General features: G+C 38.0%; 1 protein-coding gene across 3 annotated transcripts in view; it reads left to right on the plus strand.

The window, feature by feature from the left end:
• The window catches only part of Ide (insulin degrading enzyme), a 109,622-nt gene that overhangs the window by 68,334 nt on the left and 14,002 nt on the right, over positions 1–27,286 (plus strand). For 2 of the 3 annotated variants that reach the window (XM_074078767.1, XM_074078769.1), the window contains exons 12-19: positions 10,280–10,382; positions 12,395–12,517; positions 14,977–15,059; positions 18,556–18,700; positions 21,130–21,240; positions 22,225–22,345; positions 23,273–23,364; positions 25,835–25,946. In XM_074078767.1, the coding sequence (XP_073934868.1) occupies positions 10,280–10,382; positions 12,395–12,517; positions 14,977–15,059; positions 18,556–18,700; positions 21,130–21,240; positions 22,225–22,345; positions 23,273–23,364; positions 25,835–25,946 (890 nt within the window). Of the gene's footprint in view, positions 1–10,279; positions 10,383–12,394; positions 12,518–14,976; positions 15,060–18,555; positions 18,701–19,153; positions 19,299–21,129; positions 21,241–22,224; positions 22,346–23,272; positions 23,365–25,834; positions 25,947–27,286 lie in introns of all 3 variants that reach the window. The other variant, XM_074078768.1, reaches the window with a different exon arrangement.

Below are 27,286 nucleotides of genomic sequence, written 5' to 3' on the forward strand. Positions count from 1 at the left end.
ACACTGCATCATACACTTCTCTATGGCTTTGGCATTGCATATACTTGTCTTTACTGTCATTCCTTTACCCCGCAATTATTTACTTATTTTTATTTATTTTTGGCAGTACTGGGATTTGAACTCAGGTCTTCATGCTTGAGCCACACCAGCAGCCTTTTCTGCTGTGGTTATTTTAGAGATGGAGTCTTCTTTTTGCCCAGGCTTGCCTGGACCAAGATTCTATTTTATGCTTCCTGCTGGGGTGACAGGCACTCACCACCACACCCAGCTATTGGTTAAGATGGGGTCTTGCAAACTATTTCCCTGGGCTGGCTGTAAATTGCGATCCTCCTGATCTTAGCCTTCTAAGTAGCTAGGATTACAGGTATGAGCCATCTGTGCCTGGCTTATTATATTTTGGTTTTGAATTTTTGTTTTGTTTTTTGAGGTACTGTGTAGTCCAAACTCTCAATCATCCTGTCTCACCCTTTCAAGTGCTGGTATTACAGGTGTAAACCACCATGCCTAGCTTTGAGTTCCTTCTTTTCTCTTTATTTATTTTTAATATGGGGCTTCCATCTCAGGGACTTGCACTTGCTAGACAGGTACTCTATCACTTGAGCAATGCCCAAACATGGCTCCTTCTTTCCTTCCTTCCTTCCTTCCTCCCTTTCTTTTTTTTTTTTTTTTTTTTTTTTTTTTGTGGAACTAGAATATTAACTCTACCACTTGAGCCATGCCGTAGACCTTCAATATCTTAATGATACAAATACTGTTGGTCTGCAAAGGTATTTCTTTTTGTTAGCCTAATCTGAGGAATTGTTTTGTCTACTTCATATTTACTTCCTTTCAAATGTTACCCATATACCTTACTTTGGTAGACAACTACCTAAATCCCTTTTTTAAAACCTGAGCATTACTGGGCAGCCTTCAGTGTCTGTTTCTTTCTGTGTCACACAGTCTTCTCCAGAGTATTTGGCTCCCTGAGGTTTTTTACTTTCTCTCAGAATTGAGTTTAAAGTTTTCTTGTTTCAGAGGGCAAAGTTCACTGCCAAATGAATGTTTCAGTCTTTTATATTATAATCAGTCTCTTGCTCATTATTCTGACATCTGGGCTGTCATCCAGGAACACCAAAGCCACCTGTATAATGAACTCTTTCAAAATTGGTCATCTTATGGAAGAGAAGATAGGAATACTATCTCTCTGCTCCATTGTTTAACTATCTACTGTACTTATTTATTTTGCAGTACTGGGGTTTGAACTCAGGACCTACATCTTATACCACTCCACCAGCCCTTTTTTGTTATGTTTTTTTTTTTTTTTTCCGAGATAGGGTCTTGTGAACTATTCACCCAAACTCGCTTAATTTTTTTTCCTTTTTCTTTTATTATTCATATGTGCATACAAGTCTTGGTTCATTTCTCCCCCCTGCCCCCACTCCCTTACTACCCACTCCGCCCCCTCCCTTTCCCCCCTACCTCAATACCCAGCAGAAACTATTTTGCCCTTATTTCTAATTTTGTTGTAGAGAGAGAGTATAAGCAATAACAGGAAGGGACAAGGGTTTTTGCTGGTTGAGATAAGGATAGCTATACAGGGCATTGACTCACATTGATTTCCTGTGCGTGGGTGTTACCTTCTAGGTTAATTCTTTTTGATCTAACCTTTTCTCTAGTACCTGTTCCCCTTTTCCTATTGGCCTCAGTTGCTTTTAAGGTATCTGCTTTAGTTTCTCTGCGTTAAGGGCAACAAATGCTAGCTAGTTTTTAGGTGTCTTACCTATCCTCACCCCTCCCTTGTGTGCTCTCGCTTTCATCATGTGCTCATAGTCTAATCCCATTGTTGTGTTTGCCCTTGATCTAATGTCCACATATGAGGGAGAACATACGATTGTTGGTCTTTTGGGCCAGGCTAACCTCACTCAAAATGATGTTCTCCAATTCCATCCATTTACCAGCGAATGATAACATTTCGTTCTTCTTCATGGCTGCATAAAATTCCATTATGTATAGATACCACATTCTCTTAATCCATTCGTCAGTGGTGGGGCATCTTGGCTGTTTCCATAACTTGGCTATTGTGAATAGTGCCGCAATAAACATGGGTGTACAGGTGCCTCTGGAGTAACAGGTGTCACAGTCTTTTGGGTATATCCCCAGCAGTGGTATTACTGGATCAAATGGTAGATCGATGTCTAGCTTTTAAGTAGCCTCCAAATTTTTTTCCAGAGTGGTTGTACTAGTCTACATTCCCACCAACAGTGTAAGAGGGTTCCTTTTTCCCCGCATCCTCGCCAACACCTGTTGTTCGTGCTGTTGCTGATGATGGCTATTCTAACAGGGGTGAGGTGGAATCTTAGCGTGGTTTTAATTTGCATTTCCTTTATTGCTAGAGATGGTGAGCATTTTTTCATGTGTTTTCTGGCCATTTGAATTTTTTCTTTTGAGAAAGTTCTGTTTAGTTCACTTGCCCATTTCTTTATTGGTTCATTAGTTTTGGGAGAATTTAGTTTTTTAAGTTCCCTATATATTCTGGTTATCAGTCCTTTGTCTGATGTATAGTTGGCAAATATTTTCTCCCACTCTGTGGGTGTTCTCTTTACTTTAGAGACCATTTCTTTTGATGAACAGAAGCTTTTTAGTTTTATGAGGTCCCATTTATCTATGCTATCTCTTAGTTGCTGTGCTGCTGGGGTTTCATTGAGAATGTTCTTACCTATACCTACTAACTCCAGAGTATTTCCTACTCTTTCCTGTATCAACTTAAGAGTTTGGGGTCTGATATTAAGATCCTTGATCCATTTTGAGTTAATTTTGGTATAGGGTGATATACATGGATCTAGTTTCAGTTTTTTGCAGACTGCTAACCAGTTTTCCCAGCAGTTTTTGTTGAAGAGGCTGCTATTTCTCCATCGTATATTTTTAGCTCCTTTGTCAAAGATAAGTTGGTTATAGTTGTGTGGCTTCATATGTGGGTCCTCTATTGTGTTCCACTGGTCTTCATGTCTGTTTTTGTGCCAGTACCGTGCTGTTTTTATTGTTATTGCTTTGTAATATAGTTTGAAGTCAGGTATTGTGATACCTCCAGCATTGTTCTTTTGACTGAGTATTGCCTTGGCTATTCGTGGCCTCTTGTGTTTCCATATAAATTTGACAGTAGATTTTTCAATCTCTTTAATGAATGTCATTGGAATTTTGATGGGAATTGCATTAAACATGTAGATTACTTTTGGGAGTATCGACATTTTTACTATGTTGATTCTACCAATCCATGAGCATGGGAGATCTCTCCACTTTCTATAGTCTTCCTCATTCTCTTTCTTCAGAAGTGTATAGTTCTCCTTGTAGAGGTCTTTCACATCCTTTGTTAGGTTTACACCTAGGTATTTGATTTTTTTTGAGGCTATTGTAAATGGAATTGTTTTCATACATTCTTTTTCCGTTTGCTCATTGTTAGTGTATAGAAATGCTAATGATTTTTCTATGTTGATTTTATATCCTGCTACCTTGCTATAGCTATTGATGATGTCTAGAAGCTTCTAAGTAGAGTTTTTTTGGTCTTTAAGGTATAGGATCATGTCGTCTGCAAATAGGGATATTTTGACAGTTTCTTTACCTATTTGTATTCCTTTTATTCCTCCTTCTTGCCTAATTGCTCTGGCTAGGAATTCCAGTACTATGTTGAATAGGAGTGGAGATAGTGGGCATCCTTGTCTGGTTCCTGATTTTAGAGGGAATGGTTTCAGTTTTTCTCCTTTAAGTATAATGCTGGCTGTAGGTTTGTCATATATAGCTTTTATAATGTTGAGGAACTTTCCTTCTATTCCTAGTTTTCTTAGAGCTTTGATCATGAAATGATGTTGGATCTTATCAAAGGCTTTTCTGCATCTATTGAGATGATCAAGTGGTTTTTGTCTTTGCTTCTGTTAATGTGGTTTATTACGTTTATTGATTTTCGTATGTTGAACCACCCCTGCATCCCTGGGATGAAGCCTACTTGGTCGTGGTGAATAATCTTTTTGATGTGTTGCTGAATTCGGTTTGCCATTATTTTGTTGAGGATTTTTGCATCAATGTTCATTAAGGAGATTGGCCTATAGTTCTCCTTTTTGGAGGTGTCTTTGCCTGGTTTTGGGATAAGTGTAATACTGGCTTCATAAAATGTGTTTCGCATTTTTCCTTCCCTTTCTATTTCATGGAACAGTTTAAGGAGGGTTGGTATCAGTTCTTCTTTAAAGGTCTGATAGAATTCAGCAGAGAATCCATCAGGTCCTGGACTTTTCTTTTTGGGGAGACTCTTGATTGCTGCTTCAATTTCATTTTGTGTTATAGGTCTATTCAGGTGATTAATTTCCTCTTGGTTCAGTTTTGGATGATCATATGTATCTAGAAATCTGTCCATTTCTTTTAGATTTTCAAATTTATTTGAATATAGGTTCTCAAAGTAGTCTCTGATGATTTCCTGGACTTCCATGGTGTTTGTTGTTATCTCCCCTTTTGCATTCCTAATTCTACTAATTTGGGTTTTTTCTCTCCTCATTTTAGTCAGGTTTGCCAGGGGTCTATCGATCTTGTTTATTTTTTCAAAGAACCAACTTATTGTTTCATTAATTCTTTGTATGGTTTTTTTGGTTTCTATTTCATTGATTTCAGCTCTTATTTTTATTATTTCTCTCCTTCTATTTGTTTTGGGATTTGCTTGTTCTTGTTTTTCTAGGAGTTTGAGATGTATCATTAGGTCATTGATTTGGGATCTTTCAATCTTTTTAATATATGCACTCATGGCTATAAACTTTCCTCTCAAGACTGCCTTAGCTGTGTCCCATAGGTTCCGGTAGGTTGTGTTTTCATTTTCATTGACTTCCAGGAACTTTTTAATTTCTTCTTTTATTTCATCGATGATCCATTCTTCATTAAGTAATGAGTTATTTAGTTTCCAGCTGTTTGCATGTTTTTTGTCTTTACTTTTGTTGTTGAGTTCTACTTTTACTGCATTGTGATCAGATAGTATGCACGGTATTATTTCTATTTTCTTATATTTGCTGAGGCTTGCTTTGTGCCCTAGGATATGACCTATTTTGGAGAAGGTTCCATGAGCTGCTGAGAAGAATGTATATTGTGTAGAGGTTGGATGAAATGTTCTGTAGACATCTACTAGGTCCATTTGATCTATTGCATATTTTAGATCTTGGATTTCTTTATTGATTTTTTGTTTGGATGACCTATCTATTGATGATAATGGGGTGTTAAAGTCTCCCACAACCACTGTGTTGGCGTTTATATATGCTTTTAGGTCTTTCAGGGTATGTTTGATGAAATTGGGTGCATTGACATTAGGTGCATACAGATTGATGATTATTATTTCCTTTTGGTCTATTTCACCTTTTATTAGTATGGAATGTCCTTCTTTATCTCGTTTGATCAATGTAGGTTTGAAATCTACTTTGTCAGAGTTAAGTATTGCTACTCCTGCCTGTTTTCGGGGGCCATTGTCTTGGTAAATCTTCTTCCAGCCTTTCATCCTAAGCATATGCTTATTTCTGTCATTGAGATGAGTCTCCTGTAAGCAACAAATTGTTGGATCTTCTTTTTTAATCCATTTTGTCAAACGGTGTCTTTTGATGGGTGAATTAAGTCCATTAACATTAAGCGTTAGTACTGATAGGTATGTGGTGATTCCTGCCATTTAGTTGTCTTAGTTGTTTGAAGGTTTGATTGTGTGTACCTAACTTGATGTTACTCTCTAGTGTCTTGCTTTTTCTTTTCCTGTGGTTTGGTGCTGCCTGCCTTTTCATGGTTAAGTTGGGTGTCACTTTCTGTGTGCAGGATCCCTTGCAGAATCTTTTGTAATGGTGGCTTTGTGGTCACATATTGTTTTAGTTTCTGCTTATCATGGAAGACTTTTATTGCTCCATCTATTTTGAATGATAGCTTTGCTGGGTAGAGTATCCTGGGGTTGAAGTTATTTTCATTCAGTGTCCGGAAGATCTCACCCCACGCTCTTCTTGCTTTTAATGTTTCTGTTGAGAAGTCTGCTGTGATTTTGATGGGTTTACCTTTGTATGTTGTTTCTTCTCTCTTACAGCCTTCAATATTCTTTCCTTAGTTTCTGAACTTGTTGTTTTAATGATGATATGTCGTGGAGTAGTTATATTTTGATCTGGTCTGTTTGGTGTCCTGGAGGCCTCTTGCATCTGTATGGGAATACTTTCTCTAGATTTGGGAAATTTTCCGTTATTATTTTGTTGAATATATTACGCATTCCCTTCGCTTGCACCTCTTCTCCTTCTTCGATGCCCATGATTCTCAAGTTTGGTCTTTTGATGGAGTCAGTGAGTTCTTGCATTTTCTTTTCACAGGTCTTGAGTTGTTTAATTAATAGTTCTTCGGTTTTTCGTTTAATTACCATTTCATCTTCAAGTTCTGAGATTCTGTCTTTTGTTTGTTCTATTCTGCTGGATTGGCCTTCCGTTTTGTTTTGCAATTCTGTTTCGTTCTTTTTTCTCAGGTTTTCCATATCCTGGCAGTTTTCCTCTTTAATGTTGTCTATTTTTGTCTTGAGTTCATTTATCCGTTTATTCATTGTGTTCTCTCTTTCACTTTGGTGTTTATACAGTGCTTCTATGGTTTCCTTTATTTCTTCTTTTGCTTTTTCAAATTCTCTATTTTTGTTGTCTTGGAATTTCTTGAGTGTCTCCTGTACATTTTGGTTGACCCTATCCAGTATCATCTCTATAAAATTCTCATTGAGTACTTGTAGTATATCTTCTTTTAAATTATTCTTGTGGGCTTCATTGGGTCCTTTGGCATAGTTTATCTTCATTTTGTTGGAGTCTGGATCTGAGTTTCTGTTCTCTTCATTCCCCTCTGGTTCCTGTACTAATTTTTTGCTGTGGGGAAACTGGTTTCCCTGTTTTTTCTGTCTTCCCGTCATTGTCTTTGGTGTTGTTACTGTCCCTGTACTGTGTGCAATTAAGTATTTTCTAGCTTGTAATAATAACAATGGTAATATTTAGAATGGAAGGGTGAGCTGAGATGGAAAGCAAGAAGTTAAAGAAAAGGGGAAAACAAATATATAGACAAGAGGGAGAAAGCAGAACAAGGTGTCAGACAAGAAAGTTTCAAAGGTATAAACAGGGAGTGTTAGCGTACTAATCGACAGTAAGCTGAACAGACAATAGAGAGACAGAGAGAGGATTGAAAATCAAAGATAAAAAAAATAAAAAATAAGTAAATGAAAGAAATATCTCTATATAAAAATGAATTAAAATAAAATGGAAAATAGAAAATTTAAAAAAAAAAACTTCCGAGTTTATATGCAATGCAGTTACAGTCTTAATAATTTGGGTGTCCATCTCAATCTCCATTCCTGGAGTTGGTGCCTCAGATGTTGTTCTGTAGTTGTCTCATCAAAGGGGATGCATAAAGTAGAACAAAACTACACACACACACACACACACACACACACACACACACACAAAAAGCCCCACCAAGTGTCCCAAGTTCAAATGCAATACAGTTTCAGTAAGTTTTTCAGCTTGCAGGTGTAATTCCGTTGTTCTCTCATCAAAGGTAGGGAGAAAAAGAAAAAAAAGAGTCTGGAGACAGTTCTGAGAATGGTATCTGCAGCTGTGGCTTGCCTGCCCGCTGCTGTCATCCTGCTGTTGCTGGAGGCGTTGTTTATGCAGATCTCTGGGGTTACCTTAGCACTCACCTGGTCGCACAGGCTTTGTTGACTCAGATTTCTCCTGTGTGGGAGCCTCTGCTACAGGCTTTCCCCTTTCCAAGCACAGGGAAAGGTGACACTGCCCCATGTTGTCAGGCCTGCGTGTTTATTTACAGTTCATGTGGGAGGTGGGTCTTCCCCCCTCTCCTGTGCAGTCCCACCTCCGCTTTCACAAGCTTTCCTGCTCCTGCTTACTGGGCGGTGCTGCTACTCCTGCCGGCCGCCATGTTTGTTTACAGTTCGCGTGGGAAGTGGGTCTTCCCCCCTCTCCTGTGGAGTTTTTCTCCCTCCGCCACTCTCACAAGGTTCCCCGCTCCTGGTTGCTGAGCACAAGCCCTGCTCCTGCCAGAGGCTCTCCGGCCAGCCCGGCTTGTTTATTTACAGTCCCGGGAAGGATTCCCTTCCCCCAATCTTCAGCGCTCAGGGCGCCCCACCCTCTTTCCAGCTTGTCTTAATTGTTCTTATTGCTTATTACTCAGTTTCTCTTCCCCCCCCCCCCCAGTGGAGGTCAGTCTGTCCAGGGGACTATGCTGCTCTGGCCCAGGCTTGTCTGTGGGAGTACCACAGTACCGCGAAGCTCACCTGGTCTGCGTCTTCCCAGTGGGTGCCAGCCACTGGCAGCCCCGGGGCCCTCCTCGTTTCTCCGTTTAACGTGGAGTGGAGATTCTCTGCGTAGGCTGGAGGTGTGGAGGAGTCAAAGTTTTGCCTTTTCTCAGTGATTATGCCTGCAAAGTGTGTCTCCAGTGTCTCTCCAAGATTTCACTATAGGAGGCTCGCTTTCTGCTTCCTCCCTCTATCCGCCATCTTGAGAGATCCCAAACTGGCTTTAAACTGCGACCCTCCTGATCTCTGCCTCCTGTGTAGCTAGGATTAGTGGTGGGAGCTATTGGCGCCCAACTATCTACTGTGTTTTTCAGAGGTCTCCTTGAGATGTCATTCATTCTTTGAGAAATAAACAGGAGCAAAAGCAGTTTTGAGAGTTGGGTCTTAATAGACTCTTTCATGTATTGAATGCCTGTGTCCTTATGAAACACATACACCCTTATTGTGAACACATGATTTCTGCACATACTATTCACATATCTCACAAAAGGGATTCATGATAATAGGTACAGTGAGGCATACCTGTAATCCCAGCACTAGGGAGGCTGAGGCAGGAGGATAGTGAGTTCCAGGCTAGCATGGACTATATAGTGAGACCTCTTTCAAAAAACAAACACAACAAAAAGTGATTCTCTGTCAACAAGTATCACTTTCTTCTGGATATAATAACAGAACTCTTTCATCTGGCAAATCCTTTGATTCTTCTCTCTGATATTCTGTGGAACTTATTTCTTGTTTTAATGTATTTTCTAGAACTGTTAGTGGTCAGTGGCAGGTAGTCCAAACCAGGAACATCTACAGCTAAAAGATTAATCACTCATATTAACAGATAAGTCAGATTGCTTAGGATATCTACCAAAAGCAGGTGATAAGACCAAATCTAGTCAGCCAAGTAGAACATTTTTGTCTTCTTTGGCAGTCCTGGAGTTTGAACTCAGGGCTTTCCACTTTCTAGAACATTTCTGTCTTCAGTGAATAAGAAATAGAAGATAGTACAGAAAGCCAGACATTGCAGTTTGGAGATGTCCAACTAGAGGCAGGGATTTGGAACAAAGATTGTGATTCTAAAAATGGATGTGTATTTAGCAGAGGGGCATTTTGAGTGCAGCAGCTGTGAGGGCAACATTCAGAGGCTAGAACCAAACCTCTGGGGAGATAGGTGAGAATAAGCACTACTGACATGGACCTAGTTATTTGAATTGGGATATTAGGGGGAAGCAGAACCAGTAACAGTACTGACATTACTCTGAGCCATCTAAGGTAACTGGCTAGAATTGGTCCACAATTCAAAATAGACTTGGTTAAGTCTGCTGGTGGGAATATGATTCCAACTTAGATAATTCAAAAGCAGCAGAGACAGAAGTGTCCTTGATGTTGCTCCACAGGGAAGGCTTACAAACTCCCTCTGACAAAGTGCTTCTTTTGCTCCACTCCCCCCCCCCACCTTCCCCCACCCCCACATACACACATACCTCTTGGTGCTGAGACTCAAACCCAGGGCTTCATGCACAGTAGGCAGGCTCTATACTGCTGAGCTACATCCCAGCCCTCTTAAAGTCCTTTGTTTACTTGTCTTTTGACAACTTGAGCCACTACACCGGCTCTAAGAAAGATATTTGTTCTTTTTAGGACTTTTTTTCTTTTTTTTTTTTTTTTTGGCAGTCCTGGAGTTTGAACTCAGGGCTTCCCACTTTCTAGGCAGGCACCGTTTGAGCCACATCTCCAACCCTTACTTGGTTATGAGTCCCAGCACTTTTGGACATTATTTATATTTTCATAAGTCCAGTTCTATAAATTTGTTTATTTTTTTCTGATGGTAACCAGGGTTTGAATGCAGGGCCTCATGCTTGCTAGGCAGGCACTCTCACTTCAGCTACACCTAAACCCACTGTCTTTTTTTCTTTTTTATAAATGTATATATACATCAAGAGTTTACAGGCTTTTGTGTTTGTTTTTTCCATCTATCTCTAGGGTTGCAATAGTTTCCAAATCTTTTGAAGGACAAACTGATCGCACAGAAGAGTGGTATGGAACTCAGTACAAACAAGAAGCAATACCTGATGAAGTCATTCAGGTAAGATTAAATCATCTGGAAATAAGACTGATGTCTGAGGAACCGTGAGACCATGAGCTTGCTACATCCACTAATTTAGGGCCCAGTGTGTGGAAAGCGGTGACCCATTATTGTCTGTACTGTCCTGAGAAGAGTGAACAAAGAGCTAGGAAACCGGAGTTTAGGGTTTTGCATGTAGAAATGTAGCTGTGGCTACCTTCTCCTGTGTCTGCCAGACCAACAAGGCTGCAAAACAGACTCACATCTTCAGATAGAGTATTAAAGTACAGTGTACACAGAGAAAGAGAGTCACCACAAAAGGCAACAAGAAGTAAGGAAACCTGCTTGCATGAAAGAAAGGTGGGCTCCAGATTACTTGCAGTGTTGCTATGAACCTTGCCAGGGAGTAGTCTTTGGGATTCATACTGTCTTGACTTTAGAAGTGTTATATTTTATGCCTAATATTGCATGTCAACATAGGAGAATTAAGACTTGTTTCAAAACAGGTATTTAGATAGTATTTTAGCACATTCATTAGCAATCAAAATTTAGCTTGTTTCTCTTGACTAATTACTTTTTTTTTTTTTCTTGCTTTTGTGCTCATTGCCTATGTGCCCTTGAGATTGGATCCATTACTCATGGGAAGATACCAGAAAATCTTACTCTTAATAAATTCTAGTTAACCTCAAGTAGTGAGTGCTTTTGAAATGTGCTTGTGTAATTACAGTGGGAGGGGGGAAAAGAAATAATTTAAGAAAGAAAATCATCACTGCTACTTTAGGGATCTCTGACATGTTCATAGTACAAAGTGAGATCACAGAAGCCCTGCAAGGTGTAAACAAATTCATCTTATAAACTATAATTCATCTCATGAATTAGATCTGGGTCTGAAGTAAGCCTGTAACAAAAGAGAAGTTCCCTGTTTACCAAAATATGACCTTAATAACCTTAATAACTTTTTCCTGAAGGAAAATTTATGAAAAATTATGTGGAAGTTCAGCAGTGAAGTTATTTGCTAAGTGTTTCTTATTCACATTCTGCAGACTTAAGCTTCAGCTTAAATACTATGGCCAGCATCTCCACCCTACAAGTGCCAAAAGATACAAATGCATGGACAAAATAGAACTACAAAATCTACAAGGCTGTACCACATCAACTAGAGACCAAATTTCTGAATCCAAGCAGTCATTTGCCTTAAAATATTAATAATAATAATAGGCCTGAGGGTATGGCTCAGTGGTAGAGCACTTGTCTAGCATGTGCAAGGCCCTGGGTTCAATTGCCTACACTACAAAAAAAAAAATCTTATAAATTAATGGCTTGTGGTCTATCCCACTTAGCTTTTACAACCAGCCTAGGGAATAGATCCAACTTGCAGCTGTATCAGCCTATTAAATCTTAACCTTGTCTTAAATTACTGTTTCATTTAAGAGTTCACATGGCTATGGTCATCTGGGAGAGCTACAGGTCAGTCCTTAAGAAGAAGTACTGAGGTGAAAGAATGCTCCTTAAACTTAATTTTTAGGCCATACATGGAAGTAACATAACCAAAAGGATGGCTGTTAATGTAAATGACCTAACAGTTGGGGTAGTATATTCCCTGTATAGATTATTTCTTTGTTCTTAGAGATCTAGAGCAAACATGACCTTCATGTGTAGCAGTCAGCTTCTCTATGTTCTGCATTCTCAAATTACTCCTTATCCTTAGCTGATCACTTTGGAACTGTACAAAGAAAAGATAAGTTCAAAATCTTCATTTGTACCAGAAAGATAAAGTCAAGTTTTATGAAAACCTATCAGTAGATTGCGGTTGTAGCCCCTTTATATGTGATGGAAAGGATGCTGTCAGACATTTGTTTCCTCCATATTTTTGCTTAGACATTGAGCAAAAAGACAATTCTTTCTTTCTTTATTTTTTTTGCAGTGGTATATTAGGGCTCAAACCCAGGGTTGTATCTCTAAACCAAACACAGTTTTTAACTCTTGAATCACACTCTAATTGCTTTTGTGTGCATGTTTTATTATTCATCCAGAAATGGCAAAATGCTGACCTCAATGGGAAATTTAAACTTCCAACAAAAAATGAATTCATTCCTACGAATTTTGAGATTTTATCATTAGAAAAAGATGCAACACCATATCCTGTTCTTATTAAGGTAATGTGGTTTTTGTTTGTTTGTTTGTTTATTGTTTTCAGATAGAGTCTTGCTATATTGCCTAGTATGGACCCAAAATCATGGAGTCAGGTAATCCTTCTGCCTCATCCTCCCAAATAGCTGGTTCTGCAGGCATGTGTCACCACACCTGGCAGAATCTGGTTTTAAATTTTGGTGACAGACTTATTACATGTAGAACTAGCAGGATAATTTCTTTATTAGGTGATTGGGAACCTTATCCAAGAGATAACAGAAATCATGCAGAAAAAAATACAAGAACTATTAGAAAGTTAAAAATATTACAGCAAGCTGGGTGCCTATGGCTCACACCTGTAATTCTAGCTACTCAGGAAGCAGAGATCAGGAGGATCACGGTTCGAAACCAGCCTGGGCAAATAGTTCGTGAGACCCTATCTCAAAAAACCCTTCACAAAAAATTGGGCTGGTGGAGGTGGCTCAAGGTGAAGGTCCTGAGTTCAAGCCTCAGTAGCACAAAAAAAAAAAAAAAAAAAAACTACTAAACAATGCAGAATCTAGAAAATTGTTTTATTCGCAAGACAAAAAATGTCGGCACTGTAACCACAAGTCTGTCAAAAAGTCCCCACCTCTTTTCCGTATCCATTAATGACTCAGTAAGGAAGTAGGTGTATCTTGCATCATGAAAGTTAGCAATAAGAAACAATCTCTGAAGTGTAGAAGAGAGCTTGTCTAAGGGAAGCTGTTGGATTGCTGCCTTTAAAAACAATTCTCGGGGACTGGAGGTGTGGCTCAGCAGTAGAGCACCTGCCTCACAAGCATGCAGGCCTGAGTTCAAACCCCAGGCTGAAAAAGAAGACAATTCTCATTATGACACAGTGGCCATATGAAGTTTATAAGTCCAAGGGAGGGGGGATTGAGAAGTGGACCATTTTCCCCTCTTTTTCAGAATGTTCTTTTTATGTCATTATTTAATTCTGTGGGTAAAGAGTATAGAAAAGTGGATCAAATTACTGCAGCACTTTCTCTTTTCTAAACTTATAAACTAAAACTCGTTTTATAATTATTCCAAAATAAAGAGTATCTTTCATCATTTTTCTCTTTTTCAAATGACGTAACATTCAGATTAAGTTAATGAGATAAGAATCAGGGTCTGACGGAGTGGCTCAAGCGGTAGAGCTCCTGCCTAGCAATCTTGAATTCCTGTATTCAACCCCAGTAATGCCAAAAAAAGAGAATCAGTGTTTAGGAATATGAAATTTAATTTATCTCAAGCAACTAGATTTTAATGAGACACCTATTTATCTTTTAAAATTATTTAAGTGAGTTATCAGATTATGCAAAGAGAAAGTTTGTTTACCTCTCCTATTTTTTTTATTGGCTGCCTTTTTTTGGGAGGAGGAATGCTAGGGATTGAACCCAGGGCTATGGACATGCTAAGCACACTTTCTGCTACTCTACTGTACCCCTTGGTGTCTGTTTTAAATAGGCCTTCTCAGAGTAAAGTAAGGACAACAGTAGACCACTTATATCTCTTGACAGAATTTCATGGTACTTTCAAGTAAACATCTAAGACCAATTTTAGTGTAACATGAGTGAAGTGAGAGTCAAGGTAGTAGCTTATTTGTTCATCCTTGTGTGTTAATTTTCTATTGCTACATAACAAATTATTCTAAAACTTAGCAGTTGAAAACCATAAACATTAAAAAATAAATAAAACTACAAACATTTGTTATGCATGTAGTTCCTGTGGCGGAGGGTCAGAAATTCAGAAGTGGCATAATTGGTAGTTGTTGCTCAAGTTCTCTAACGAGCTTATAGGCCTGGGGCTTTGGCCATCTGAAAGCTCAACTAGGGCTGGCAGATTCTCTTCCAAGTTCAGTTATGTGGTTGTTACCAGGCCTTAGTTCTTAACACATGGATCTCTCTACAGTGTAGCTTCTCCCAAAGTGATATATCCAAAAGGAAAAGTGAGTGAGCAAGATGAAAGTGACAGAGTCTTATATTGTAATCTTGGAACTATCATACCAGAACTTCTGTCATTTTCTGTTAGTCAGGCAGATCAGCTCTGTCTGGTCCAATTTTGGGAGGGGAGAGCTACATGACAGTGTGAATCCCACTAGGTAGGGATCGTTGTAGGCCACCTTAGAAACTGGCTGCCATACCTTCCCCCAAAGGAGTCCTGTATCTATTTTCCTCCCAGTGTCCAGAAAGTAGAGGACGTGACAACTGGTGTTAGCTTCTCCAATCTGTCTCTTCCTCCTCTCCCTAATCCAGGGGATATAGAAGGCTGATTTCTCTCTGCTACAGGGGTCAGCAGTCTTCTCTCAGCTACCTACTTGATAACCCTCTGAAGCCATGGGATAGCAGCCTCAGAACAAAACTTTCAACTGTTACCTCTGCTCTCCTCTTGAAGATAGATTTGATTGGACATTCTGAATATGTGCCTGTATTTCCCTAACCAGATTGTTTCTCCATCATAGGATACAGCTATGAGCAAACTATGGTTCAAACAAGATGATAAGTTTTTTTTGCCGAAGGCTTGTCTGAACTTTGAATTTTTCAGGTATGTAAAGTGAATCTAGCTGTAAAGTTTATAAAACTCAACAATTATATTTTTATTAAGTTTTTTGTCCTAGACCATCTTTATCTAAAAATAAAAAGAATTAGATTTTTCCTATACAAGGGAAAAGCTGCTGCAAAGAAGTGTTGTAAGAATGAAGTCTTTCTTTGCATTAATGAGTACATGCTTTATGGTTTCGTTTTGTTGGTTTTTGTTTTGTTTTGATGGTACTAGGGTTTGAACTCAGGGCTTTGTACTTGCTAGGCAAGTGCTCTGCCACTTGAGCCATGCCTCCAGCCTAAGTACACATTTTAACCAAAATGTTAGCAGTTATTAGGAAGACCTTCCTAGCCTTCAGGACTTTGGAATCTGGAAAGGCTATAGATTTACCCAGAAGATTCATTAAGGAAAGAATAAATACTTTGAGGTGTTTTTGTTTGTTTGTTTGTTTGTTATTCCTGGAACTTGCCCTGAAAAAGAGATAGTAGTTGCAAAATGATCTTAAGTTCTTCTCAATCTTTTAGTTGTCTGGAGCTTTTACTTTATAATTTTGTTTCTTTTTCTTGGTTTTTTTGTTTTTTGTTTTTTTGTTTTGAGACAAGGTCCCCTTGCCTCAGCCTCCTGAATGCTGAAATTACAGGCATGTACCATCATGCCCAGTTCACTTTACAAATTCATATTTCTAAAATTTGGTGGTCTTATTTGTGAAATAAACCTATCATCGTATAATAATTTTCAATAGAATGACCAGCTTTTTCATTAGTTTCACGTTATTCAGTTGACTAGACATGATATTAAAGTGAGGCGTGTTTTAAACTGTTTTCAAAAAGAGGAAGAAAAATCTCGAAATAGAAGGTGAATAGAATATTCCATCAACAAATATATTGAGATATTTTGCTTGATATATTAGATGTACATATTTTCTAGAACTGTGCTGAAATTTTTAGGTTTTTTTTTTTTTTTAACAACAAACCAGGTCTGTCAGGTTATGTCTTTATTATTGGATAAAGACTGCTTTTACTTTTTGACAGTTGAGTGGTAGTTTTAATACTCTGAGCAGTTTGTTACCACTTTTTCATTTTGCTGTTATAATTACGGATTTCTTTAGATTACCTTTTAAAAGACTATTTGACTTTTTTGTGTTCTCTGAACTGCCCAGCACAGTTCTAGAACTGAAAATGTTTGCTTCCCCCAAATCTCTCTCGGTCTGGTCTTCCTAGAGGTAAATACTGTTGGTTTCTTAATACAGTTTATTAGAGCTTGTATGTGTGTGTGTCCTTTTCATCTTTCAGAAATAGGATTAATTACGTGTGCTTAGTTACAGTTGTTAAAACCCTGTGAACTATATTTAAGCATATAGTATCTGGTTATAAATAATATATTTGAATCAGAATGAGCCAGAATTTATGTATTCCGCTGCAATCATGTTGTCTTTTTAAAGTTAAGTTTAGGCTGTCTCCAGTGTGTACTAGCACAGCTGCTGTGAATGCAGCATTTTAGGACACTTACTGGAATTACATTATAAGTTTGAGTCATATGACTGAACTCCCAGACATGTCTTTTCTAACTTTTCACTCCCACTCAGTTGCCCATGAGGCTGAGCTTTGTCATAGCTTCTCTTTTGTTTGAATGACTTTTTTTATGTGTGTGTGTATATGAACCATGTCTTTTAAGTTTCTGATCTAATGCTTGCCTAAAAAAGACAATCTATCATCATTTATAATACTTTGTTATTACTATTATTATTACTACTACTTGTGGTGCTAGGGATTGATCCTGGGGCTTTGTGTATTCTTGGCAAGGGCTCTGTCACTTAGCTATATCCCCACCCCTATGTTATTTTTGAGACAGGTTCTCACTAAGTTACCCAGGCTGGCCTTGAAGTTGTTATATACGCCATTCAGGCCTCAAACCTGTAATCCTCCAGCCTCAGCCTCCCAAGTAGCTGGAATTACAGGTATGTACCACCATGCTTGGCATATATAATACTTTAAGAGAATTAAATGGCAGAGTATTCATTTAGGTAGTCTAGTTGGAGATTGTTTTGGATAACAGTAGAACTTTCTCTGTGATTTTAATTCTCTAAATGTCTAAGCATTTAACACTATTTTTGCTTTATTATTAGCTTTGATGGAAGTGTTGGCTTTAATATCAGTGTATTTTATATTATATACTGTAGTGTATTTACTGTGCTGCAAATAGAATGAAAAATTTAATTTGCTGCCAGAGAAGCCAAACAGGCAACCGCTTTTGTCCACAGCACTAGCTGTTTGTTTTCTACTCCACAACCCAGATATCCCCAATGCTTGCTCTTTTCTTAGCTCAGGCTTAGGCCCAGATGTCACCATTACCAGCCTGGGAGTGACCTGATTAACTAGCTTACATAAACTGCCAGTCTTCCTTCCCTGCTTCTCCTGCCTCATAATTCCCTATTCCCCTTAGGTTAATTTTTCCCTGTTGCACTATCACCACTTGATGTATGAAATTTAAATGTTTTTTCTCCTCTACCTAGATTATACGTCCTGAGAGGTCAGGGACTTTGCCTGATTTTTTGTTTCTTCTTCTCAGTGCCTAGAGAAGAGCCTGGCACTGTAATAAGCATGTAATACATATTTGTTGAATAAATCAATGTTTTACTTAATTCTGATAAAGATAAGCGCTCTCAGAGTCAAATAAGTAGGTTGACTTGCATTTGAACCCCATCTCTGAATAATAAAACAATAAAAAAAAAAAAGAACCCCATCTCTGCTGATGCCAGCCCAGGGCATCTGAGGAAAATTATGTTTCCTATCTAGGAAATGGAAGTTTTCTTCATTTTCTTATCTGGGAAATGAAGACTAATTGATCTCTGGTCCTATTTAGCTCTTGCCCTCTATATTGTTTCTTCTCCTTTGTTAGTCTTTTTCATATATTTTAATATTTTTTCTGTATTCTAGCTGCAGTTTTATGATGGAATTTATAGATTGTTTTACTGACCCAGTGCCCTCGCTTTATTGATTTGGGAGAAAGCTCAGGAATAAGCTAGTATATTCACAGTTTTTCTCTTTTAAATTCATATAATTACAGCACCAAATTTCTCCATATTTCTGTTCACCAAAGATGTGGCTTGCTTGGAGAGAGAGAGAGAGAAGGCATTTAAATGCTTTGCCAACTCTCTCAGACATGCTTCCACCTATATTAATCTAAGGACAGGCATGTGTGTTAGCTCTTTCCTACTCTTACCTGTCTTGCATTTCTAACTTGTCAGTTCTGCCACACCATTTGGGATAAGTGACTCTGTCTTCCTCTCATTTCCACCAGCATACACATAGAATACTTCAGACTTCTTTTTTCGCCATCTGACTTTTTTCCTCACAAGAAGAAGAAACAGACTCAAGAATTCAACCATGCCCTCAGGAAATTATATTAACGAATATTCAATTTCTTGATCCATCTCAAAAGGCCACATTACATTGGGAAATAATAAATCAGCTATTTTACTGTCAACATTTTCTTCCAGCCCATTTGCTTATGTGGACCCTTTGCACTGTAACATGGCCTATTTATACCTTGAGCTCCTCAAAGACTCACTCAACGAGTATGCATATGCAGCAGAGCTAGCAGACTTGAGCTATGACCTCCAAAATACCATCTATGGGATGTATGTAAGTACCCACGTCTTAGAGCCTTCCACTCATCAACATTTTTTATATTGATTTGTTGGAAGCATTTTTGATTGAGGGTATGAGTTTAATTTCTTTTTTTTAAATCTTTATGGCTAATCATATTTTCTCTTCATTTAATTTTTTTAAGTTAACTTTTGTTCTTTATATTATTCATATTATGCAGATTTTCCTTGATTTTTTTTTAACATCTTTCATCAGATTGTCATATTTTTCTCCTCAAACAAAATTGAACCCCAATTTAGGTTTAGCTAGATCCCACTCATTCTATATCAGAATGATGTTCTCTCTTTGTAAAACCTAAGTTTGGCCTACACTATTTCCCTAGAATTCCAGATCATGAGGCTGCATATCCATACTCTTCGGTCATGTTTCTTCATTATCATGCCACTGCTTGAGGTATCAAAGCATTTCTTTTGTTTTTCTTTTTGTTAGTCGCTACATTTATGCTGATCCTCTCCATTGCAACATGACATACCTGTTTATCAGGTTATTGAAGGATGATTTAAAAGAGTATACATATGCAGCACGCCTCTCAGGTTTGAGCTATGGCATTGCATCAGGAATGAATGCAATACTTGTAAGTAAAATGCAAACCAAAGAAAAGGCACCACACCCTTTAAGCTTTATGTTGAGCTTGGGAAAACTATTAACTTCTGCATTTTTAAGCAAGAACGTTGATGGTTTTTTCCTTGCACCTTTTTAATGATTGAAGAACTCAAATTAGTTTTAGTTCCACTAATAGAGATTTGTAACACTTAGTGCATCTTGTGAACATATATGTGTGCTACACGTGTTTGCATATTCCACTTGAGGTGCTTAACATACTAATTCTAAAAGCATGTTTTTCTTTCCATGTATTTGAGTATAATACCATCTGTAATTAAAAGATATCCATAGTTATTCTTGTAATGCTTAAATTTTACTAATATATAAGCTTTTGTTTCTGTGAAGAGTAGTAGAAAGTTCCTTTGTTCAAATATACCTGATAATTGATTTTGTACCATGCATCATTAACTATTTTACATGTGTTACAACTGGATCCTCAGAAGTGTTTCTGATGTGTTTCCAACCTTGATTGTATCTGTTTCAAATTAACATCTCTTATGGCAAACATTCATTTTCACTTTTCTTGGAAATACGAATTTTAAAAAAACTAAAATGAGAACATTTCTCCTTTAAAAAAAAAAATCTCACAAGTTGTTTAGGATTTTTAAATTTTATTTATTTTGCTGTAGATTTTCTTCCTTCCAAATTAAGTTTTCTGATAGATTTTGTTTACTATATAGTTATTCTCAGAGTTCACAGGTTTGAAACTCAGAGTCCAGAATTAACTCTAAATAGAAAACTAATAATCTATTTTCTGGCTTTGCTATTATTGACTTTTAGCAGCATATTATCATTAAAAACAGATCATTTTTATTTCTGATAAAATGGGCTTTCTGCTAGTTGTCAGTCTGGTTCATACATAACATGACTTCCATGGCCAAGCACCTTCACTTGCTTAGGTTCTCGTCTTTCATTCTTGACAGGGCAGACTTTCAGACATATTAGGAGCAGTGCATCCTGTGGTGCCACTATGAGCAAATACAGTAACAGCTGTTCCCCCATTCCCTGGTTTTCAAAGTATTAGACTTTCAGAGACAATTTGAGAAAATGGTCTGAAGACAAAATCCTGATGATATATGTAGCATGTCCTCCCTACACATTTGTTTTACCTGTGGCTTTAGAACATCAGCAGAACTCATCAAATAAGCATGTGGTTAGATTTGAGTCCTCATTGGGGAACACTGATGAGAGTTGCACATGCTATGCAGTATAAAACAGGGCCACTTGCTTTCTCCAACGATGATTTTTTAAATATTTATATGCAGTTTGGGGACATGTCCAGTAGTTAGCTAGGTAATAGTCCCCTGTGATTTTTACCTTCTTAGTACTTCTATAAAAACTTTAAGCCTACCCATCATCAGAAGTTCTTTTTTAAGATAAAACTTAGGGGCTTAAAATGGTAGCTCAGTAGTGGAACATGTACTTAGCATGCTGGAGACCCTGAGTTCAATCCCCAGCACCAGAAATAAAAAGATAACACTTAAACACATTCTGTAATTAAGTTTGATATAATGAGAACATGAATTTTATGTTGTAATATGGGTTGCCATGGTTTGGCATCATGTGAGTTGACTTTGTTTAAGAAAAGTGAAATTGCGCTTTTGGGTTTTAGTTAATGTAAAGATGGTTAATGTTATCTTCCTCCATGTTAAACCATTTATGAGAAGTTAAATTCATTGAATTTCTTATTTCATTTTTGTTTTAATATACCTGGCTTTGGGATATTAAAAAAATTAAGCTTAATTAAGATAGAAGTTATTTTGTATTTTTTAGACTTTTAATACCCTGATCTCTTTCTGTAGCTGTCAGTTAAAGGTTACAATGACAAGCAGCCAATCTTGCTAAAGAAAATTACTGAAAAAATGGCTACCTTTGAGATTGATAAAAAAAGATTCGAAATTATCAAAGAAGCAGTAAGTTTTCTAACTCATTTTTATAATGATTTTTATTCATAAAGTAACATTGCCATATTATGAAAATTTTTGATAATGGTCAAAGGATCAAAAGAAGCATTCGTAATCTTGTAGTCATCTCATCTTATCTTTGCTGAAACCTATTCTCTACTCAAAAAGAAAGTCTAGCAGACTCAGGTAGACACTTGGCCTCCTTCTCAGTGGGCTTTAAGAGCTAATGCAGTTGCAATGCTGACTTTCAAAGAGAAGCACAGAGTGGTCGTCAGGCTTTTTGTAGGTTTCAACTCAACCTCCCATTTCAGGCAAATGTGCTGAAGCAGAGTAAGGCCTGCCCTGTAGCCATAGCTTTGTCACACTGTGACTTAAAGTCATACCATGTTTGGCCCAAAAATTGGAAGTACGAGATGGATAGCTGCTTTCAAAGATAAATTGTTGGGGAGGGGGCGGAGGGGGAGAGACAGTATGGGTAGTATAAATAATATACAATATAAGTCTGATTGGAATTGTCACTATGAATCCCCCCTGAATAATGAATATATCCCAATAAAAAATTTATATAAAAATATATTTATCTTTATAAATTGTGACCTTCATTATATACCATAAGAAGCGACCATCAGTTTTCAGTTGAAGATCTAATATATATCTATCCACGTTACTTGCTTATGAAGACTTTGGGAATGGTCACGTGTATAGTGTCTAAGGGTGCCAAAAGATGTGAAAACTGGGACATTTTTGAGGATTAAAAGTTGCCCATAACGAAGACATTTAGAGAACATGCCACATAATTTAAAGGGGTAAAGATGCAGTCTGGATAATAAAAAAAGCATGCCCTTTAATTATATAGTTTCAAGAGGAGAAAGAAAGAAATACTCCTGCATCCCAGTAACACATAATTTATACAAAATGCAGTTTACTCTAATCTTTAGAATGATTTTTAAAAGATTTGTAAAACTGATGAACCCCTGTATCCCTTCACTGTAGTATATGCGGTCTCTTAACAATTTCCGGGCTGAACAGCCTCACCAGCATGCCATGTATTACCTCCGTTTGCTGATGACTGAAGTGGCCTGGACTAAAGATGAGTTGAAAGAAGCCCTAGATGGTGAGACTTTTTCTATATACAGACTGCTGCTGTATTCATGTTTTCCAAGATCCTTTTGATTTATCCTGCTATCTCCTGTTCATATTTTTGAATAACTTACAGTTCTAAGAAAGTCAGCTGTGACTTGCAGTGGTGGCCAATTTCAGCACTTGAACAGCTGAGGCAGGAGGATCATGAGTTCAAAGCCATCCCAGCCTCATAGCAAGACCCTGTCTCAAAAAAACCAAAATTTTTTTAATGTTCTGCTGCGCACTTTTTTCATAAAAACAAAGGTGGCCTTTGAAGTAGCTTTTGCATTTAGATAGCATAGCCACATTTGCTGTTTTCAACCTGGACCCACACAGTTAATGATTACTGTTCATAGGTCTCTGCAGTTGACCAAATGCTCTGACCCAAGCTCTTAACTTCTTAATATTGAACTTTTCAGAAAAGGGAAAATGGGCTGAGCTTGAAAGTCATCTTATAACACAGAAGCAGCACTTAGGCTTTTTTTTTTTTTTCCATGCTGTGGTACTTTTTAGATCTATTTAGTTCAGTTAAAAATTGTTAAATGGGACTAGCAGAGTGGCTCAAGTGGTAGAGTACCTGTCTAGCAAGTGTGAAGCCCTGAGTTCAAACCCCAGTGCCACCAAAAAAAAAAAAAGTCCGCACAACAGTAACCCTAGCTCAGTGGTAGAGCACTTGTCTATCATGCAGTAGGCCCTGGATTTGATCCTCAACACTGTGGAAAAAAGAAAGTGTCAGTGTTAATTTCTTAGGTTTGATCATCATATTTTGGTCATTAAAGATGTTAACATTAGGGAAAACTAATGTTCAAAGGAACTCTAGTATTTTTGTAAGTCTTCTGTAAGTCTCAAATTATCTCAAAGCTTTTGTTTTTTGTTTTTTAGCTATATGTAGAGCTCACTGTTTCTTACTTCTTTACAGACGTGACTCTTCCTCGCCTTAAGGCCTTCATACCTCAGCTACTGTCACGGCTGCACATTGAAGCCCTTCTCCATGGAAACATTACAAAGCAGGTAAGCAGTTAAAGTTTTGGCAATCTTTTGTGTATCACTATCAGATTTTTTTCCTCTGGTCTGTCTCAAGACTGTTAACTAGCACAGTGATAAGCACCTTAGAGTTTACTTAACCTTCTCTACTCTGTAGGAGATAGGAGAGAGCAGAGGAGAACAGGATGATGATGGTTAACTGAGGACCTACTGTCAGAGCTACCTCCTCTGCTGGTGCCTAGCTCATGCAATGATAGGAAGAAATGAAAATGATTATCTTACTCTGTACAGAGTCACATAATTCAGTATTAGCTAGCCTACATTCAAATCCTGACCTTCCTTATGCTAAATATGAAAATATTTTAACTCTGTTTCCTTATCTGTAAAATTAGAGTTACAGTAGCACCTACATCATGAGTTATGAGAATTAAATAGTACATGCGGAGTACTTAGCACATGAAAAGCACTAGAGATACTTTTTGGTGGGACTGGGATTTGAACTCAGACTTCCACTTATAGACACTCTACTACTTATCTTGGAGATGGGATCTCCTGAACTATTTGCCTGGGCTGACGTTGAACCTCAGTCCTCCTGATCTCAGCCTTCCAAGTAGCTAGGATTGTAGGCATTAGCCACCAGTGCCTGGCTGGCAGCACTACAGAATTTTTTTTTTTCTTTTTCTTTTATTATTCATATGTGCATACAAGGCTTGGTTCATTTCTCCGCCCTGCCCCACCCCCTCCCTTACCATCCACTCCAACCCCTCCCTCTCCCCCCCCTCAATACCCAGCAGAAACTATTTTGCCCTTATTTCTAATTTTGTTGTAGAGAGAGTATAAGCAATAATAGGAAGGAACAAGGGTTTTTGCTGGTTAGATAAGGATAGCTATACAGGGCATTGACTCACATTGATTTCCTGTGCATGGGTGTTACCTTCTAGGTTAATTTTTCTTTAACTAACCTTTTCTCTAGTACCTGTTCCCCTTTTCCTATTGGCCTCAGTTGCTTTTAAGGTATCTGCTTTAGTTTCTCTGCATTGAGGGCAACAAATGCTAGCTAATTTTTTAGGTGTCTTACCTATCCTCACCCCTCCCTTGTGTGCTCTCGCTTTTGTCATGTGCTCGTAGTCCAATCCCCTTGTTGTGTTTGCCCTTGATCTAATGTCCACATATGAGGGAGAACATACGATTTTTGGTCTTTTGGGCCAGGCTAACCTCACTCAAAATGATGTTCTCCAATTCCATCCATTTACCAGCGAATGATAACATTTCGTTCTTCTTCATGGCTGCATAGAATTCCGTTGTGTATAGATACCACATTTTCTTAATCCATTCGTCAGTGGTGGGGCATCTTGGCTGTTTCCATAACTTGGCTATTGTGAATAGTGCTGCAATAAACATGGGTATGCAGGTGCCTCTGGAGTAACAGTCTTTTGGGTATATCCCCAAGAGTGGTATTACTGGATCAAATGGTAGATCGATGTCTAGCTTTTTAAGTAGCCTCCAAATTTTTTTCCAGAGTGGTTGTACTAGTCTACATTCCCACCAACGGTGTAAGAGGGTTCCTTTTTCCCCACATCCTCGCCAACACCTGTTGTTGGTGGTGTTGCTGATGATTGCTATTCTAACAGGGGTTAGGTGGAATCTTAGCGTGGTTTTAATTTGCATTTCCTTTATTGCTAGAGATGGTGAGCATTTTTTCATGTGTTTTTTGGCCATTTGAATTTCTTCTTTTGAGAAAGTTCTGTTTAGTTCACTTGCCCATTTCTTTATTGGTTCATTAGTTTTGGGAGAATTTAGTTTTTTAAGTTCCCTATATATTCTGGTTATCAGTCCTTTGTCTGTGTGTAGCTGGCAAATATTTTCTCCCACTCTGTGGGTGTTCTCTTCAGTTTAGAGACCATTTCTTTTGATGAACAGAAACTTTTTAGTTTTATGAGGTCCCATTTATCTATGCTATCTCTTAGTTGCTGAGCACTACAGAATTTTTATGGCAGTCTGTCTTGAAAGCCCTCACTCTCTGTCACTCTGTTATACTGCCTCCAAAATAATATACCCAAGGTCAGATGCTAATAAGTGGCAGAGACAAGATGCTTTCCAAGGTTAATTTCACTCATAATAAAGCCTTATGCCCATCTCCTTTCCTTTGCTGTGACCCTAGGTGTCTGCAGTCAAGGTCATTCACTTGGGACCAACTTTGCATTACCAGTACCTCTGATCCAGCTTTGGCAGTACCTTCTTTCCCATCACGTAGATGATTGTCTGGGTCTCTGTTTCTCTTTACTACTACCACTTTGACAAATTCAATTTTTATCTATTTAAATAGGATTGAATAAATGTAAGATTTTAAAATTCCTTTTTATGATTAAGCTAAGCTACTTTATTTTACAAGCATATTTTCATATTGTAATGACTATCCAATATACTGTTTTTATTTTCACAAACAAGATGCACTTGTGGTTTTTGGTAATAGGCTATGACATATTTCCCCCTGCAGGCTGCATTAGGAATTATGCAGATGGTAGAAGACACCCTTATTGAATATGCTCATACCAAACCTCTCCTTCCAAGTCAGCTGGTTCGTTATAGAGAAGTCCAGCTTCCTGACAGTAAGTTGGAATATTATAACTTTGGAAATGGACTACTTTTTATACAATAATGTGGGTGATTACAGGTGAGTTGAATTCATTTGGATGACAATGTATAGTTTCATGGTAGAGATCTGTGGGAGCCTCTGTTATTTGTAGAAATATGGCTAGAGGTAGATAATTCTGCCAGAAAATTCTCTGGTATGAGAGCCAAAAAGATGAAATTGGAAATAGGCAACAATTTTGAAGAGAATGATACTAGAATTGACTGAGACTTGGGTATAGGAGAATTAGGAAGTAAAAACATCACAAAGCTGAAGAGATACTGATTGTAAAGCGTGAAATAAAATTTATTTATAAAAAATGGAAACTAGAATCATAGCATTTCACCAGAAACCCACTGAAATCTTTGACAGAAATAGTATTAAGACAGACAGTAGCTTTTATTTGTTATGTGTATGTGTGAGTGTGTGTGTGTATTTTGGGAGGGAGAGTATCTGGGGTGTGAACTCAAGGCTTTGTGCTTGCAAAGTAGACACTAAAGCTTGTGCCATGCCTCCAGTCTCATTTTGCTCTGGTTGTTTTAGAAATTGAAGACTTGAGACCAAGCTGGTCTCTATTGCAATCCTACTGATCTCAGCCTCCCAAGTAGCTAGGATTGCAGGCGTGAGCCAACAGTGCCCAGTTAAGTGTATATTTTTATAAGGAATTAACAAAGAATTAATTTTACTTATGTATTGGGTTTGCAGTGTTAGGTTACTATTACATTAACAGTGGTTTCTTTTGATACAAAAACTCATTAAGCAGTGCTTCACTATCCTTCACAACTGTTTAATGGGAGGTATATTAGACCAAAAATTATATTAGAATAAGATAGATATTTTTTGCACACTTCACTATTGGTGTTCCCCATACATGCATCCTCTGTGTCCACCACCCTCATACACACAACTGTTCTAGTCTCCTAAAATAGGATTCCCTCTGTGTGTGTGTGTGTGTGTGTGTGTGTGTGTCCATCTTCCTCACAGACCTGTATCTGTACCCTACTCATCCTCCCTCACCTATTGTATTCCATATGTTAGTCAGCTTTACATCTTTGTGACAGAATACCTGAGATGAGCTATAAGGAAGAAAGATTTATTTTGGCTTACAGTCTTGGAGGTTTCCATCCTTGGTTAGTTGGCCGATTACTTTTAGGCTTATCACAAAGCAGTACATCATAGTGGAAGCACATGTTGGAGGAAGAGTAAGAGCTGGGGTGCCAGTATTCCCCTTCAAGGGCATACCCCCAGTAACCTAACTTCCTTTTACAAGGCCCCCCACCTCAAAAGGCTTTCACCACCTCCAAATAGTGCCACAGA

Source organism: Castor canadensis, chromosome 7 (assembly GCF_047511655.1).
Source record: "Castor canadensis chromosome 7, mCasCan1.hap1v2, whole genome shotgun sequence".
Lineage (NCBI taxonomy): Eukaryota > Metazoa > Chordata > Mammalia > Rodentia > Castoridae > Castor > Castor canadensis.